Genomic DNA, 19,622 nt, shown 5'->3' with positions numbered 1-19,622 from the left:
ATTTAGAAATAATCTGTAAATGACATGAGAACCACAGAGATTTGTAGTAAAATGTAATCTTTACCAAACAAACAAAATAGGGCAGGTTATTTGTTACAGTTAGTTTGGTTAAAGCGATGGATAAAATATTAACCACTAAAGCTAGCTAAGAGTGAAATTGAGTTACTTTGGGAGTATTAATAATAATTTGGAGAAGAAAGGTGGTAAGGTAATAGAAAAACAGTAAAACAATCTGACGACACATATAGTACAAGGACTGGTGGCAATATTAGTCTGGTAATATATGAGAACACTCAGCGTGTTAGTGCCGACTTCTAACAGTCACACTGATTTGTATATGTAGCCAGCGGAACCTGCAGATTTCTTATCAGATATTTCTGAGTAAAAAATGTTTAACGTAGTAAGGATATAATTATATTATTTTAATACTCTGGGAGATGCAGGCCTACGCTGACTGCTTATCTTCTTAGATACTATGTGTGACAAGGGTGACAATCTCCTGCCTACGACTTCATGCAGACCAATAATTTTTTGATACACCTATATGATGCATAATTGATAAAAGTTGTGTGTCTTTATAAAGCAAGATTGCCAGGACTGTTGTGTTTTTGTAAACTACATTTTCTACGGTTATAAAATAGATCTAGAAGCCTCTTTCCATACTATAATATCTTACCGGTTCACCCTCAGTTAATGCTAAAAGTAACAGAGTAGATTCTTCGCCTCTATATTTAAGGCATTTTTCATTTCATTTCTGTAACACCCAACATGTACCAATCACAAGACCCACTGTAAGAGTAAAGCACCAATCTCAGGTCTGCGAGCGGCTCAACGCTATTGGCATACATTTATCTGTTGGCATATCCATGGTTAGGATATTCTATTCAGACCACCTTTTTATTAAAATAAATTCTCTTGTAGCAACAAGGTAGGTATCCTTCCACGATCTCTGCTCAAACAGTGCGAGGATTCCCTGTAGTGTCATCTGCGAACAAAAATGTCCTACCACTAGTCTCAAGTTTCCTTACATTATTTATAAATGAAGAATAATAATGGTCCAGGGATACTACCTTGTAATCGATACTCATTGTGTCATTATTGTTTAGAGAGAAATTTTGCTATGCATACTTTAATTGCTTATGAACCAGTTAAATTATAGTTCGCAAACTCCAACGCATTCTATTTTGTGATACAACAGGCTTCTTCTATTAATGCTTTCAAAAACTTCCACAAATTCTATGAAAATTATTATTATTTATAGCATCTCTTGTACATTTATTGGTTTAAAACAGAAATCCTAACGTTTTTGTTTTTGCGGAAGCCTTATTAATCCATCAAAATGTTAACATCTCTGAGGTATTTGGTCAATGATTTTTGACACTAAGTCTACAGATAAACTTTCTCCCGTGGTATCTTGCCTCATTATACATTCACAATTATGTTCATTGACTTATAGTTCATAGCAGTATTAAAATATTAAAAGTTACGGTAAGGTTTACTGTTACGCAAATATCACGATGGAAAGTCCTCTCTATTTTTCCTTGTCGACATGAATTTGCTAACTGTACTTCCAAATACTTGATGTTTCCCACTGAAATAAATACTTTCCTCTTTAAATAAGCTGTTTTATTTTTGTTAATTTAATTACTTAATCCGTTCATAAAATCTAATTAGTTCCGTAATCGTTCATTAAATGGTTGTTTTTCTTTTTTTTAATTTACATAATTTATTACGTTTTTACGACAAATATTAAACTCACTGAAATCCAAGGTTTTACTTTTTTATATCTTGTACACGTAATGGGAGGGATGTCCTTCTTAATAAATGAGGTTTCGGATTCAGTATATGCGGCTACAGTTAAGTTTTTGCTCATCTGTTAATACCGCAGAATTAACAGCAGGATCACGTTCACATCCAGTTATTGTTGCCAGGATAATTGGATTGTATGATTAATCCCCAGTGGATATTAAGTTCCTTGCTTTCATTACCTCTCTAAGTAATTCGTTTTAGGATCTGCAGATAATATAAAAGACCTTATTAATTCGTGTGCCACTGTAAACATTTAATACATTTTCCATGGAATATTTTTTTTATTTCCAAATTATCAGCAAGGATAGAGAGTTTCAACAACTGCCACGGTTTTGGTACATTTTCTCTCATTTTTTCTAAATAAATCTCCGGATCCAATCTATATTGACCCCTGGCTGGCTTAGTAATACTTAAATTAGATACTTTAGTAGCATATAACCAAGATAATCTGCGAAATTTTAATTTAGCTCCATTTTGCATACCGCTTAGTGCAACATCTGAAATCTGACTCTTGCCTCGTTTTGACATCAGAGACATCTAGGCTACAAAAGAGCTCTGTCGGGTCCAAAGAGCTGTAACGGGTAAATTCAGTGCGAATGTTGAATTCAGTTCCTTTCCATTTTCTGCTTATAGTGCAGTGTTTAAAATCTGACACACTTACAGACTTTTTATTGTATTCTTGTAAGTATAAATATGGGCTTCCAGCATACTTTTGAAGACAACATCAATTCAATGTAAATTTCTGTCTAATGTACAATATACCAATTTACAAAACAACAGTAAATCTCTTGTCCAAAGCTGTATATTTCTATGAAGTGTAATGAAATCAAATTAAAATCCCCATAAAATAAATTAAAACTCGTTATTTAACAAAGTTCATTATACCACATTCTTTATCCTCAATTGTCTTTTTTCAGTGACAACTAAGTGTAAGTTATCTGTTTTATCTTTTATCGTCAAAAATCTAATAGGAAAATATACTTTTATTTCCCCTAACCCTCCAATGATTGTGAAACCTAATTTATCTTTAATTATCTCTAGATTTACAACTATCTTTTACTGCCAATCCATTTAACTTCTTATACTCTTTAAATCTTAAATCGCCTACTTTATTTAAGTATTATGAGTCCATTTAGTAAGACAATTGTTTATACTGTCCACAAAATATTTTTAGAAAAATATCGGGATTATACAGTTTATACTGCAATAATTCACATTATAGAGTGAATAATTCCCCTTAAAACGGATTAAAATAGTAACCTTTTTGGAATAATCATAATTATTTTCATCAAGATATTCGTCAGGTCTTTTCTACAAAATGTATTATGAAATCATCAAAGATTCAGGTTTAAAATCATAATTAAACTTAAAATCCAAATAATGAAAAATAACAGGTAATATCTTATCAGAATAAATATGCTTATTTACGCCAGCAAACTGTTATATTCTTTAAACAGTTCTTTGTTCCTTCAGCTACTGCAAATAAGCCGTCCCACAATGTATAAGGAAAGAAAATTAAATATATGACATGTACACTTTCACAATATCGTTTACGGAGTAAAATCCATAATAAATTAATTGGTTTGTCTTGTTGCCACGATGCTAAAATAAGAAGTGTTGTTACTTTTGTTATGTTTTCACTCTATAAATGTAAACAATTTGAAAATAATGTTTAAATTAATGAAAAACATGGTCGAGCAGTCATATTACAACATTTACACAGAACAGTTTATTATATTTAACAGGTTCGTTCAATTAATATTTCGCAACTTTAGAGAAAATATATTTTAACTGTTTTAGAGATCAGTGGGGTAGTCCGGAAGGATTTTCGAAATAATAATAGGCCTGTATTCATCCCAGGGACCATAACGTCTATATAAAATTTCAGTACAATCGGTTATATATTTCATGCGGGAAAGCAAAACAAACAAATAAAGGCACTTTCGGCGTTATAATATTAAAGGAAGGATAGGAAATTTTTCGATTATTTTTTTAATCTCAGGTCTCATTATAGATAGATATTTGCATAATGTCATACAGTTTTCATTCGAATTCCTTACAATCTATTGCTTAAAAAGACCATATAGAAGTTAAAACTTCAATATTAATAAGATTTTCGGTAGGTTTTTCTTTCTTTTTTTTAAGAATTTCATCTATATGATTAATTATTTCAGATTTAGTTTTATCATAACTAATAGGTAATTATTCAGCGAATAATTAAACTCTTATCATTAAATAATTCAAGATATGTATTATTTTCCTTAAATGATTTCTTTAACTCTCTCTATTTGTATATATCACACACATTTTGGTAATAGTTAATTAAAACTTCTCGATCTCAAGTCCCTAAATGGCTTATAAATCATGGTTATAGATATCTTCATTCTTCGAACGTATTTTATAAATTTAATATCTATCATTAGTTTGCGGTATTTTGTTTTAAAACATGAACACGAGAGTTTTCACGCGCCATTTATTAAAGGAACATTTTTATTATGAAAGATTTGAAAAATTGATTATTCGCAACAAAAGTCATTCAGTGTAACAGCCTTTATGATAAAAAAACCCACTAAATTTAACAGAATTTTATTGCATAATCCAACAAATTTGATATAAAAAGTACTTGAAAATACTTCATATTTATTATATTTTATCATATCATTTCATTAATTTTAGCAGATTATCTTTAGGTTTTAGTGATTTGTTGTTAGATGTTTACTAGATTTCAACGATTCTACGTTAATTGTTATCAGATTTTTCATGGATTCACAATATATTTATCATTTTACTTCATTCATTAAACTTGATAGAAGCATCTAGCTTTGGACCAGCTATTTTCTGTTTAAATTGTGGATTGATACATGACACGTTAGATAAAGTTTGAACAAGAGATTTCCTAGAGTGCACACAGGCCAGTAGAGAACCTTTTCTTCATTCAAGGCTCTCCGTGGTTCACTAAGTAACGAACAATGTAAGACTTGTCAAACTTGTCACTCTGATAGTACAGTGCCACTTGATCAAAGTCTGTCGAAGTATACACCTGTTGTCAATCAAAAAATGAACCTCAGTATCGGTTATAAAAAGGGTTTTCGTTCAAAGTCCCTTACAAATCTGTTTCTTCAGGCAAGGTAAGATAAATATGTTTATTTTGTAAACCTAAAACTCCGGAAATGTTGTATATACATGAATATATTAAATATACATTGTATTTATTTGTATTAAACTGGATTGTGTGTATTTTAAGAGATATTTGTAGATTTTTGAACTCACATAGTTAGAATAAAGAACTAACGTACAAAATCAATGATAAATAATATCACAAGTGGTGGCGGCATGATATAAATTTCTTGATATTCTTGACATTCTTGATATAGTGAGTACATTACTAACAGTAGAGATAACAATGTAATCGATTTGTAACATCTGTTTCATTTCAATAAAAACAAATTAGATTTATTGTGGCTTTGTTTGCGGCCTAAAGCCTAAAGAACAGATACTTCGAAAATAATCTTTGTCAAACCACTAACATTGTAGTTGTTCTTTTCATCCAGTGATTCGTAAGATGACCCCTGCTAGTACTCCGCATACTCGCTGAACTGGAGATGGTTCAAAGTCATGTATAATTAAGAACAATCATAGTTTCGTTCCTATAAAACAATAAACTTTAAACATTAATATTCCCTTTATTAGTATTTTTAGGCGAAATCATGGAAGATGTCTCAATTTCAAGATACGAATAATAGGCACCCAACCTCTTCTCGTTTTTTACATGTTTTATATTTTGAACTTGTTTAATATTCAAGCGATGAATAATTAGAACATCTCCCTAGAACTGGCGGTAATCCTCCGCCCCAGTCGGCAGGCATTTTTTATTGTCTTGTGCCAGTACTATAAAATTAAATAAATTTATCTTATAAACCTACATGTGTAGTAATTTATTTTTTAGGATCATTATTTAGATTATCATGGTTTAAACATATTATGCATGTTTTTTAGTGGTGAGACTGCACCTTGTAAAGTAAAATATTACAACAAATATTATAATACAAGATAGCCCATTTATTCTTCATTTTATCTGGTTTAAGAAAATATACAATCTCTTTCATGTTCTCTTAAATAAAAATTAAATATATTATAAAAACCACAAATAAATAGTAGCCTACATAAAAGGCTACATATGTTACTATGGCAACAATTATTTTCACACATTTACAAAACATTTTATTCTTACATTAAATATTCCCGAAATGCATCATAATTCATGGAATTATGTGCATTGCACAATAATAAATAAGTGAATAATCATTATCTGTTATCCTGCAAGTGTAGGCTCGTGCGTGTATATGTGTAAAGTGGTGTTGAGAGCGACAGGTTTCGAAAAATCAAAAGTTTCTTATGTAAACAAGGATATGGAAATATTCTTCTAATTATATCAATTTTACGATAAATAATACTAATCTTGAAGTTTTGCTGAAATATTGGTTTAGTTTGGGGTTCCAGAAAGTATAAAGGGAAACCAAGGTGCGCCGAGGTTGTCTGTGTCTGACAGGCTAAGTTCTCTAATGTCAGATGACCTATCAGCAAAATTTTGGGACATTACTGAAATGAGGAGCTAAAAACAAAGCTATAATGAGCTATAAACCAGCATCATAAACCATATACATGATATATCACTGATACTGTAGCTCCCAAACACTCTCTGCACAATAGCCTAGATTGACTTAGGCTTATTAAAGACAACATATTACACATAAAACCATGAAATCGCAAACAAAAACACTACAAATTGATTTAATAATATCCATAATTAACTCGTTTATAAGCTATTAACACTACTTCACGGAAAAAAATACCTTTTGTAACTAAATCTAAAGACCAAAACAGACAGACACTAGTTAGATGGCAATATTAAAATCAGAAATTCGTTCTGTTTAAATTATATGTAAATAGTAGGTAGTGGTAGAGTTGACTTATGTACTATATGAACTGTCAAAACAGGTGCGTGTTAGATCGACATTATAATGTTGATTGCCACTACGTAATTGATTCGGATCGACATTATAATGTCGATTGCCAGTTCCTGGACATATTTGCGTTCCTCTTATAGTTTTTAATATTAATAAAAAGTTAGTTTTAGCAGTATGGAACATCATTCTAGGTGAAGAATGCATCTAACTTTTGTGTAGTTGAAAATTTGAAGCTCATGGTATACATGAGTGCAACTATAAAGGCCTATTGTATTCTGTTAAATGTTTATTAGTTTGCATATAATAATATGTAAGTAAGCATTTTCTCACTACATATACCTGTTGTTTGAGCAATTCTCTTCTGTGCTTTATCATAATTATAAAAAAGTCATTTATAGCTTTTAAGCCCTTTTAAACTAATTTTGAAGTGTTATTTTTCACCTGAATGTTAATAGAACTTGTAATTTTAATTTTAAAGCTGCATTCATAAAATTCTATTCACAATTTTTATTGGAATATAATAAAAGTTGTTGAATAATTTGTCTTGTGAAACATGAACAGTTGCAATTGTTTTGTTATTTAAACAATTGCACAATTACGAATATTTCATTGTAGCTCTAAAACTACTTAATATTAAACTTTGACAGTTACAAAAAAATGCATGTACTGTTCATGTACTTTAAAATTATCTTGTAAACCATTTTACTACTTGTACTCTGTACTTATATTTTGTACTTTAAAATGTTTTATGCATCGTTAAATTCACACATCTAGATCACAGTTTTCTACTAACTTAAATTTGCGGATCGCAGATGAAGTCTCAACTGTTGATGGTGCTGGTGTTAGCTGTCCAGGCTTGGGCAGCTTGTCCCTCATACTCCGTTGTGGAGTCTTTGGATGCTGAGAAGGTATGGATTGTATTACCCTAATAATAATGTTAGGTACATGCTGTGTAAGGTATTAAACCAAACTAATAAAACACTATATCATAAAAACAAACTCCAGACAAAGAACTACATCCTACATATCATTTTTTGCACACCTATCCCGATACGTCTCCAGAACGACTGTGTAGTTTGTCTTCACATAATTCATCTACAGTATATACATCTGTCTATTAGCATCTATAATGAGTCAAGGGCATGGAGAAGTTATAAAATTTGTTCATTCAAGAGTTTTAATGTTCAAATTAGTTAAAAACAACACGTTACTATATACGTAGTTTTTTATGTTTACGTTTTATATATATATATATATATAGGGAGAGAGAGAGAGAAAGATGAACACTTTCGCATAAAAATTTCTAAAACTTAAATACTCTTAATCTATTATATTCTGTTTGGATTTCACTCATGTCAAAATATCACTGTCAAAGAAGAAATTTATTCGCAGAAATTGTAATAGTTTGTCTAACCACGGAGATATTTTTATCATCTGAGGAATATTTTCTTCAGATATGCATCTCTATTATTACGTATTTTCTGTTGCGTTCCCTTCAAATTAATCTCAAATTTTTAACTCTTGTAAGTACATGTATTCTAAATTTAATTTGGCAAAATCTGTGGATATCTCTAAATCTTCAGTAAAAATCAGTTCCTATGATAAAAAGACAACTGGCAGCTCAGTTAATCATAGATTAAATTAGAAAAGAGCAAACATTAGATCCTTTATTATAAAGGTAAGTTTAAAACATTACTAATTAGTTGGTAAATGTGTTCAAGCAATCTATTATGTTTTTCAATTTCTGTGATTGTTAATAAAAACTTGAGGTATCGTATATATCTGTATGTATTTCACCTTCATTTTTATTTCAGTTCGCGGGTATGTGGTATCAATACGGCAGCTATGGTAAGTTCTTCGTCAAGGGTTGGGACAGATGTGTTAAGTCCGACTACGAGCTGGGAGACGACAAGAAGACATTCACGATCAAAAACTCGAGGATAGTTAACAAGTAAGATGTGTAATAGTGTGTTTTTCTTTCATACAACGTATTATAACAGGTGATAAGAGTGCACCCTCCCCCACACTAATAATTTATTATAAAGCATCCTCTTATAAGAATATTCCAATTGTAATGACATCAACTACATGTATTATAGCTTGACAATTATTGTAGCTACAGTAGTTTAACACGTTGACTGCTGCGCAGAGTCAAATTGAGAGTACTCAAGATCACTCAATTCAGATCCGCAGTGAAAGGATTAACTAATTTGAAGAATCCTTTTTCACGAGATATAAACAAAAACTCTTAGTGATAGCTTGAATTTGAGTACAAGCTCTATAGCTTAAGACACATATAAAAAACATAATTCTCCAGTAACTTACTGGAGTATTGGTTGTCTCATAAATGAAACTGATACTACTATTTATAACCCGTTAAGCCCAGAATGTTTCATACTCATACTCTTAGGTGACCGTTAGCGAAGATTCCTGTTATTTACTTCTGTTGCCAAAGTGGTTTAAAGCCAAACTATATCGAATTGCGTTTGTCTTTAAACGTTATTTCAAAAACAACAGCAAAGTTATTGCGGTCGTAATAAAATTCGAACCCAGGAGGGTGAAGTATACAAGAATCCTAAGAACCAATCTCTAGAACACATTTTGAGTTCAGAAACTGTACAAGAAGAGTAAAGGGAAGATTCGGTACAGCAAGTGCTGAAAATTTACCTACTTCTTATGGCCTGTGTAGCAATGAATATTTTTTACATCATTTACTTGGGATGTACTAACTTCAAAGTTGTATTATTTAAAAACTTTGCATATACTAGAGAAGTCTTATACAAATATGCCATGGATGTTCGTTGGTCGGGTCCTAGCACAACATAAACCTGTTGCTCCTGTCCTTGTAACATAATATCACATAAAGCTCCAATTTTCTTCTGTCTCGGATCTACATCAGACTATAGGTAATAATAGTACAGCCTCCCAAATTTAAATAGTCTCTTTACATTTAAATACTTATACAAACAACTGTCTTGCTAGTACTACCCCTACCCCTAATCACTTTGCGCTTGACAGAATTGACAAACCCATCGAGTCTACATGGGTTGCTGTGGCTTCCGATCCTGCTGATGGAAAGCTCTCTCTCGACTTTAAAGTTCCAAGTAAGTAGTAATTCTTCAAATACCCGTTTTTATCGAAATAATCCATCTCCAAATCAACATCACTTTGAATAATAATCTTTACTTAGAGAATCAAATATTATAAACACGCATTTACGAATAACTTATAACTTCTGCAACATTTCTATAAAATATATGTTATATGAGATAACTTTAATATTTTACTATTTTTGTTTTCTTACACCACGTGTAAAGTGCCTAGAATTCTTTAATGTTTTGGATGATGACTTGATATGACTTTTTCATTAAACTAGTTTAATGCAATTTGATTTAGTAGCCAGTTCAGATAGAATACTAATGTGAACCATAATGCTATGTGAATAGTACTCGGAAAGATGTCTACCACCCTCAATGTTCTGGACACTGACTACAATTCCTATGCCGTTCTTGCCGTCTGCAAACAACTCGGCTTCATCCGATTTAGTAAGTGATTTTTTTATCTAATTTATTACTTATTGTTTTACTATGTGTAATAATTTGCATGCAAATAGATTGTAATAGTATGTACAAAGATCGAAGACGTAACAGTCTATAGTCATAGAGAATGTAATATTATAACTTGAAGTGGAGAAAGCATGCAACGCTCAGCCGTTTGAACTCTTACTAACGAACTCTAGCGGAATCGAATCGAAGTTGGTTCCTACTGGCCGACATTAACGCTATCTTGGTTCAACCAGACCACAATCTACTCCACTCAGTTGCACAGCCGAATTAAAACTCTTTTCTCTTTTATTGTCTTCTCAACAGTTGCTTGAAGACATAACTCGTGACTAACTTCTAAACATACTCGTGACTTGCGGTACTTGCGAGAAGTAACTCTTAATGTATGATGGAATTCTTTGAGTCAATCTATGCTCGACATAGTTTTCAATATATTGAAAGTTCATTCCGTTTGAGGCTGAGATATATAGATTGCAAATAATAATGTCACGCTTTCAATATGAGATATAGTTTAAGAAGATGGATTTCAGTATGAATCAAGCTCGTGTTCGTCTTTTTATAAAGTTTTGTTCTTTAAATATAATCTTATAGATAACTCTTTAGTGTACTATTTTTCTTACAGAGGACTTGGAAAGGATTATAAAACGTTGTCTCAACAACTATATGTATACTTTGTGGATCACTCACTAAACTCATCACCAGTTCAGGTGATGTTTCAAAATGCAAGAAGATATGTAAATCCTAGATATTTTACTTTTTTGCCTCATTTAAATATATAAATCTCCTTATAAAATAATTAGTAATACTCTTAATTTGTCTAGGATCTGCCTGGCTCTTCACGAGGAAGAGCACTCTTTCTGAAGAAGAGGAAAATACCATCTCGACTGCCGTGGAGCCGGTTCTGAAGAAGAGCGGATTTGACAGGTCAAAGTTCGCCCTGACCAGCCAACAGGATTGTGACAACCCATCTGATATTCTGCAGCACTTGGACAAGGTAGCCGATATTATCAAAGGCTGATCTTACAAAAATAATAAATTATGTTTGATCTCTTAACAACCAGACTATTCAAATTTTCCGTCATCCAAATATTAAGGTTCTTCTTGCTGTAATTTTCTTTTCGATATCGAAAGTCACATAAATATATGCAATGCAGCATACGAATTTGCTACTCCCTCCTCGAGTTACTGCAAACTCCTTCTGTAATCACTCCTATGCATTCAACACTAAATTTTCGTCGATCTACCCCCTTATCTTGTACAGTATACTGAATTATTGACGATACACAGTAATTTTAATTTAATTAAGGGGTATTCGATTTAATTCCAATGGCAAATATCAGAATGCTGAGTAGAGGTGTATGTATTCTGAAAGTATCAACAGGCTGAGTAGAGGTGTATGCATTCTGGAAGCTGAGAAGATATGTAGGTATTCTACAACTATCAGAAGGCTGATAAAAGTGTAGGTCTTCTGTAAGCATAAGGAAGCTGAGAAGAGGTGTAGATATTCTACAACTATCAGGAAGCGTATTAGAAATGTAGATATTCTGCAACTATCAGGAGGCGTATTAGAAATGTAGATATTCTGCAACTATCACTTGCAATTTAAGTACTTTAAATTTATATTTATTTTATGTTTAAACTTATAGAAGACAACGATGCAACATTTTTACAAATCTTCTTGTTTTTAATATATAATTCATTCACACACAAAAACTAAATAAAGAGTCTGGATATGTGCCAAAATAACGCTTTATTCTTATAATAAACACTCAACTTAAAAAACCCTTCACGAAATACATCTGATTCTTCTTTACAAATCTTGATGAAAGACTGTAATTACTAATAAACTTTACTTTAAACAGATTTTATATTAAAATTTAAATTGCTTTAAAATTAAATAATTGTGATAATAGCAACAAATTTTAAAATATATCAAAATTATAAAATTTATCCAAAGGTTGAAAAGTAAACATTTCCAAAGGTTAACAAATTTAAAAATAAAAAGATCTAAAAGATTAAAAATTGCTCCGAAAGTCTCCTGAAACCAAACAGTTATGCTATACATTAACCAACATTAAACAGAAGACTTCTTAATTTAACGTCTAAAATTTTCCAGACTCAAATTGCCAGGAAATTATAGAAATAAATCAGACGGCGACTTAGAATTGATGTTTCTGTAGTTTACTGAATGATATTTTTTTTTAATTATTATTTAGTTAAGCATAATCACTCAACAAATAATTCAAATATATCAACTGGATTATGATATAATTTAGGAGCTTATATACAACAAATTATTTAAATTGTGGTATAAGAGGATTTTGAAAGACATTTTCTAATCTTTGGCTCTGCATGATTCCATAAGTACTTTTATTATTTATTACATAGATGTATTTAAGGGGAGCACTTCGTAAAAAATCTCAAAAAATTACAAATTTTTTTTTTTTTTTTTTTTTTTTTATTAAAGTTTGGAATTTCCCGATAACAATGGTGGTATTAAATTTTTTTTATGATGACTAGAAGTGTCCGAAATATTTTTTTTTAAATAGGCCTGCAGGCAGTTTCGGGCCTGTAGCAGTCACACTTTTGAATGGTGCTGTTATAGTACTACTTCGTTGCAGTCATGTTCATGATTTGGTTGGCAGTGACAGTTTGTTATGTCAACAACTTACACTAACCAACAAAACATCTGTTTTATATAACCATTGCTTATAACCTAGGTAGCATACATGTTTTGGTTACTGACATTTCTGTTTTAGAGAGTGAAAATTACGTAAATGATTATGGTTTTTTGTGAGTTTAGTGGAGAGTTCTGAGTATTTTTTGTTATAAGTGTAGTGAATTTTATAATGCCACGTTCAAAGCCTGCTTTCAAGAAACGCGTTTTCAAAGGAAATCAACATAACCCTCCAACTAGTCCTAGGCCTAGTTTCTCAGGATGTAGGTGTAAGTACCGCAAAGCCGTAAAATCCAATGAAAACTATGATCATGGCAGCCATTTTCACTTGCCTGAAAACCTAATGACATTTATTAAACCTATTTTTCAAGATCTAGCCAATCCAACTCTACTGGGCAAATGTACTAAGGGAAAAAACTCAAAATCCCAATGAGTCCCTCAACAATGTCATTTGGACCTACATACCTAAAAGAACATTTGTGGAGATTAAAACTTTGAAATTTGGCATATATGAAGCTGTTACAGCTTTTAATGATGGCTACATTGGCAAATGCAAAGTATTTCAAGAAATAGGAGTGTCACCAGGGCAGCATTTTATTACAGCAATGAAAAAAGCTTGACCGGCGGCGAATTTGGAAGGCAGAGAAAGCTCAAGAAGATATAGAGAAAAAAATTAGACAGAAGAAAAACTTACTAAAAAGAAGTCTGGAGGATGAATATGAGGAGCAGGAAGGAGATCAGCCAGCCTATGCACCTGGAATGTACTGAAAAAGGTAATAAAGCAGTATTTTTTTTTTTCCGTTTTTTGTGTTTTTCCGAAAGTTGCGGTTTTCAATACAAAAGTACATTTTTCTCAAAAACTACAAATGGTAGGAATATGAAATTTTTTTTGTATGTTTGTAGCACTGTTTTACATATGTGGAACCACTAAAAACATCACATTTCACTGAGTTCAATATTTATATACATACATATACACATATTTATATAGGTTTTTGACAAGCGTTAAAACAAAAATATATAACTTTTAGGGTATATGCCAAAAAAAATTTTTTTTTTGGTTCCACGTGTTCCCCTAGAAGCCCTCTTTAAATGAAAAAAAGAATTATGAAGATACCTCAAGTAGTTCTTGAGATAAGTGTACCTATGTTAACATTACGAAGATAGGGCGAAGTGCTCCCCTTAACCAAACAAAAATCAGAATTTTCGTATAAATGCTAATCTTGCTAATCTTACCTTCAAATAACTAATACCCACAATTTCTAAACTGTTGTCCCATGTGGGCCCGTAAACAAATTTGAATTTTTATTTATTACATACTTATATTTAGCATATGAATAATAAACTATTGACATACTTTTTTAATGGGATAACTCATGTTTCACAATTCAAAGTGTTTTCTTTATGAGATTTTGTACTGTATATACAATATATAATTACTTAGGTTTACTAAACGAAAATCAAATATATAACAATATGAGTTTCTGCTTGACTTTTAAACGTGTAGATTTTCATGTTTAGTTTGTATATTTCATGATTTTACTAACTCAAACGAAAATCAGAATCAGATTTATATTCTTTGCACTAAATTATGTTTGTTGATCTCTAGCTATATTTGTAATTTTTAGGAAACACATTTTAATGATTTTTTACACCTTTGTCTCTACATTTTAATACCTTATCACAAACGCACTAAAAATCCTACTGATAAAAATCCAAAATTACATTGTATACATTTTTGGAATTTTCTTTGTAATACTCAAGTTATATGACCCAAAGTATAATAAAATATATGTATAATATGACCCCAAGATAATAAAACCTAAAGTATTGGAAATATTCAAATTATTGGAATTTTAACAATTTTTAGTTTTCTACGAGATAGAATAAACATTATTTGTTATTATTGAGTTATTTACTTTATATATTCTAAAATGGCTTATAACAAAGAACTTTTTAAGAGAGGTACCTGTGCTTTTTAAACTTAATCTGCTCAGTCCCCAAGATCAAATAAAGGGGAAACATTGTAAATCAGATTACTCATTTAATAACTGGAAATTAAAACTGAGACAGTAGTTACTGTACTGTAAACTTATTGTGGAAGTAAGTCTTTGAGCCTCATTTCAGATTACACTCTTCTGTCGTACAAAGTAAATTATTTACATTTTTTAATGAATAGGTAGAGCAGGATTAAACGTAAATTAGTTGGCCCGAAGGCAAGTGTAATGTATTTGGCCTGTGTTCACAGGATTCAGTTGATTATTAATGTAAATGGCTGATGGTAATCTAGGCCAAGCTATAATCTGGATATACAGCGTAGTTCAGAGTATAATGGACCAACCATTGCACCGACTGCACTGTATAATATGGTACGCAATTGTGCAGCTGTTGAGCTTAACCATTGTTATTGATGTTGTAGATTAAATATGTCCCTACATATGCTTGTCTACATAAGATTTTCAGATTTTCCTGTTATCTCTCAAATCAGAAAATTATTTTACATCATAAACTAAATAAAACAAGAACAAGGGTAAGAACTCTTGGTTGTGATTATGGAGCAGTAAAAATGTAAATTATTATTCCATGGCTACATTTGTTTGTTTTGTTATAGAGTATTTTTGCTACACCCTAATATGAATTAATCTGAAATTAATATATAAGTTTTTTTTTACTCTTTAAAATTACTGGGGCATTAAATTGCGATGTTTGGCAAGCTTCACAATGTAAAACATGATGGTTAGTAACCAGATATGACAAACTTTATATAACATACATATTTACATTAATACAATACAAACAATATATAGATTGTATATTCTCTTAGAGAACTAATATTATTCTCTAGTTAGAATAATAATATTATCTAGAGTGAATAAAAAATATGGATACACTATATTAACTTTTTAACAACTACACCTAGAAAAACCGAACTCAGTAGAAATCTGTGGGGTAGAAAACTGCAGTTTCGATTAGTACCTCAAGATTAACATTGCTCCCAAAACACCAAATTTTGTGTTCAACTTAAAAATGTTAAATGTAAACCTCGGACAAGTTACACATTGTTTTAAAGTTCTTTATGAAAGAAAATTAACAGTGAACCTTAGAGGTCGCTATCTCAAGCCAGTATATTATTCAAGTTTCAAATATTTATTCTGAATATATTAACGGAAAGTTAATGAATATCAATATTCTTTGCTTGACTGCGATCAAAACCCACAATAACATTCCTAGAATGTTGTGACCTGCTTCAACAAACAAGAGTCTCCAATTTTATCATCTTTAAAAATAGACATTGAAAACATGTGTAGATCTTAAAAATCAAATTTTGTTGTGAAATTATACTTACACCATTTGTCTTATTGGACAAATCTTTGTGTTTGTGTAGGCTTCAGAAATGGAGTAAAGGAATGAATGTTGTTAGCAATTCTGGATATAAACATAACAAACACTGTTTTAGCTGTTATTATTTCTGTGACTGAATCAAGTGGCACCCATACATGTGAAAAGTTAAATCCAATAAGAATTCCTCTGTTCCAGAATTTTTTTAGTTCTTGTTGGTTGTTGTAACAGAAGCTATATAGAACACTTGTGTAGTGGTCATTACAGTCCTTGATATAAGCATTGTATGACTCGTTTCATTGCAAAAAATAATGAGGAGATAAAGATTTGTCAACAGTTTGTGTCAGATAGGTATGATCAAATTGAGAACAGTCTAAAATGCCTACCGGAAATGGAAAAAAAATAAAGCAGCTTAGGGCAATTATTGACGCTAAAGATTGTCAGAGGTTGTATAATTGTCCTCAGTTGTAATAAAAATCTAGAGTTTAATGTAGTTGCTGAAGTACAAGGTGAAGATGTGGAAAGAGCAGTCTGATACATAGCCAATAAAATGGGCGTGTCTTTGAAAGAGGTTGATATTGAAATTGCACATTATTTGCCAAAAACAAGAAAATAAAACTGACCAGCAACCATAATTGTTCAGTTTGTCAGAAGGAAGATCCATAATGGACTATTGGAAGCTATAAAAACAGTTGTGACTAATGCTGAAAATACATGACTCAAGGGAGGAAGAATTTTTATTGGTGAGAATCTTTCCTTTTCTATCGGAATTTGTTGAAGAGAGCCAAACGTAAATCCAGAGGACTTGATTATCAGTTTGTCTGGTACATAAATGGATTGATGCGAGTAAAGAAGGCCCCGGATAGCAGAGTTATATTGATTGAAAAAGAGGATGACTTGGAACTAATTAAATAAAATCTTTAAGTATCAAAGCTTAGGGCAAAGGGAAATAGTTTGTGAATGGTTAATTTTGTAGCAGATGGTGATAGTATACCTAGTAATAGTTTTAATTATGTAGAAACACTAATGAGATACAGTAAATAAAATAATTTTAGTGAGGGCATATCTATTTTACATTTAAATATCGCGTCTCTGAAAAAGCATTTGAATGAATTTTTAATTGTTTTTAAGGGATCCATTGAATTTCTTGATGTAATTGCTTTTACAAAATAAATTTAAAGAAAAATCTGAAAGAATTGTTAAACCTCCAATGATTTTGACACTTTTTAATACAAGAGAAAAGGAGAATAGGGAAGGAAATTGTATTTTCATAAGAAAAATTCATATGGTTAGCCATTGCATAAATCTTAAAAACACTACTTTTGAAGTAATTATGTTGAATATAACTTTGAAGATAATAAGTAATATATCTGTATGTATCTTAGCTGTGTACAGACCACCTAAAACTAATATGAAGGATTTTTTTTAGAGGAATTGCAAGTATAGCTTGACAATTGGAGATTTCAATTTGAATATTAAGAACAAATTACTGTAATAATGTAAATGCATATAAGAACTTGATAAATGCATAAAAGAACTGGATAGCTGCCACTGGAGTTTTGTTATGCATAGACCAGTTCACAAGAGGAGATAGGGTAGTCCAGTCACTAATATTGATCATATCTATCTCAGGGCAAATAAGATAAGAGCCAGGTCTGCAATTTTGAATTAAAGGTATATGACCATTACCCTTGTCTGCTCAACATGCAGACTTCTAGACTTCTATTGCTTACAGACAAGCAAGTAAATATGTCTGTATCTCAAATTAAAACACCAGATGAAAAAATTGTTTACTCAAATTGTTCTTAGATTGACAGGATATGGGTATCAGATAACAAACAGTATGTCAGCAGATGAGTGAGGCATATTTGCATTTGTATGATATAACTAATTCAATTTATAGGAGAAGCAACCCTTTGTAAAGCAGCCAAATTAAAAAAAACCAAATAAGCCTTGGATGATATGGGCTATAGTTAAGATGATAAAAACCCATGATACATTTTTCAAGCAACTTAAAAATAAGCCAGAAAATAAAAACATTCAGAAAGTATAAAAAATATTAAGTAATAAAATAAATAGAAATATTATTTCAGTAAAAACTAAATTTCATAAGGAAAATTTAGAAAAAATAAAAGGGATATCAAAAAAACATGGGACAAAATTAATGAAATGTTGGGAAGAAAGAGAAAACTATTGTCCCATTTCAATACCCTCTGCAGTAGATAAAGATATGGAGCATTGCATAGCAAGTTGTTTGAATACATGTTTCACAGATAACAGGATAATTAATTGATGATTGCCAGTATTGGTTTCAACGAAATAAAAGTACAGAACATTTATTAAAAAACTTTTCTAATTATGTTAACAAAGAAATTGATAGAGGAAACAAATATTGGTTACCTTTATAGATGTTCTAAAGCATTTGATACACTTCACTTCATGTGTAACTCCAGAAATCCGGACAGATTGTGTGCTCAGTTGTGTACCTGATGAGGCAATGAGAATACCTCTTCATCTAGATTGCACAACTTTTTGTAGTTTGGGTTTGTCTGATGTCGAAACAATGCGGGGGTGTTTGTTTTGAGCGTCTTTGTTCTTTGTCACAAACTATTTTTTGGATCCCTTCAGACGAACATAACTCCAGATTTCAAGAGTCAAGTCTGCAACAGCATCAGATTTCAGATGATGTGCTTAAGAGGAAGGTGAACTGGAGCTAAATTTAATAATCTATAATAGTCTGTAGTTCTCATTGCTTTTGTTGTTTAGTTAGTTTAGCTTTTGCTAGTCATGTATTAGTAACTTTTGTTATTAATGAATACCGATAGTGGTAGTACTATCAAGAATAAAATAAAAGTACATAACCTTTAGATTGCAGATTTTACCTTTTAGAAATATTATAATTCTTAAAAGTTATTAAATTTTTCTTGATGTTAATATTACACTCCTCCACTATTGTTTTAACCCAAATTGTGTATGGCCATATACAAAATTAGATACTTTCCAAAACGTATTTTGTACTTCACTTACCTATAAAAATAAAATAATGAAATTTCAAGTATTTGGTGGTGAACTTCTGATATATCTGACGTTATGGAATAACCTATTTAATTTCTTTTATAACATATTTTAATAAAATTTTTACATAGTAGAACATGTTTTGTTTACATCAATTTCAGGAATAAAATATAAATAAATAATAATAACAAAATATAATTTATGATTCAAGATTCAAGATCTTTATTGGTCTTTAAACACATTCAATAGTGC

General features: G+C 30.9%; 1 protein-coding gene across 2 annotated transcripts; it reads left to right on the top strand.

The window, feature by feature from the left end:
* The first annotated feature begins 2,389 nt into the window (after window positions 1-2,389).
* On the top strand, window positions 2,390-11,396 carry LOC124355342 (lazarillo protein-like). Of its 2 annotated transcripts, XM_046806444.1 has the most exons (7): window positions 2,391-2,490; window positions 4,710-4,937; window positions 7,589-7,684; window positions 8,591-8,727; window positions 9,795-9,880; window positions 10,223-10,321; window positions 11,161-11,396. In XM_046806444.1, exons 3-7 carry the CDS (start codon window positions 7,589-7,591, stop codon window positions 11,355-11,357), a joined length of 615 nt encoding a protein of 204 aa, XP_046662400.1. In that variant the 5' UTR covers window positions 2,391-2,490; window positions 4,710-4,937; the 3' UTR covers window positions 11,358-11,396. The 2 variants fall into 2 exon arrangements, with proteins under 2 accessions (XP_046662408.1, XP_046662400.1); XM_046806452.1 differs by lacking the exon at window positions 4,710-4,937 and having other exon boundaries at window positions 2,390-2,490.
* The last annotated feature ends 8,226 nt before the right edge of the window (window positions 11,397-19,622 follow it).

Source organism: Homalodisca vitripennis, chromosome 1 (genome assembly GCF_021130785.1).
Source record: "Homalodisca vitripennis isolate AUS2020 chromosome 1, UT_GWSS_2.1, whole genome shotgun sequence".
Taxonomy (NCBI): Eukaryota; Metazoa; Arthropoda; class Insecta; order Hemiptera; family Cicadellidae; genus Homalodisca; species Homalodisca vitripennis.
The sequence above is the reverse complement of the archived record's forward strand: the minus strand, read 5'-3'. Positions and strand labels throughout refer to the sequence as shown.

Excerpts from the sequence above, each read along its gene's own strand:
- LOC124355342 (XM_046806452.1), top strand. The coding sequence starts at position 7,589 with ATGAAGTCTCAACTGTTGATGGTGCTGGTGTTAGCTGTCCAGGCTTGG. Across the intron at positions 7,685-8,590 it reads AGTCTTTGGATGCTGAGAAG|TTCGCGGGTATGTGGTATCA; the intron begins GTATGGATTGTA and ends TTTTTATTTCAG. Across the intron at positions 9,881-10,222 it reads TCTCGACTTTAAAGTTCCAA|TACTCGGAAAGATGTCTACC; the intron begins GTAAGTAGTAAT and ends CTATGTGAATAG.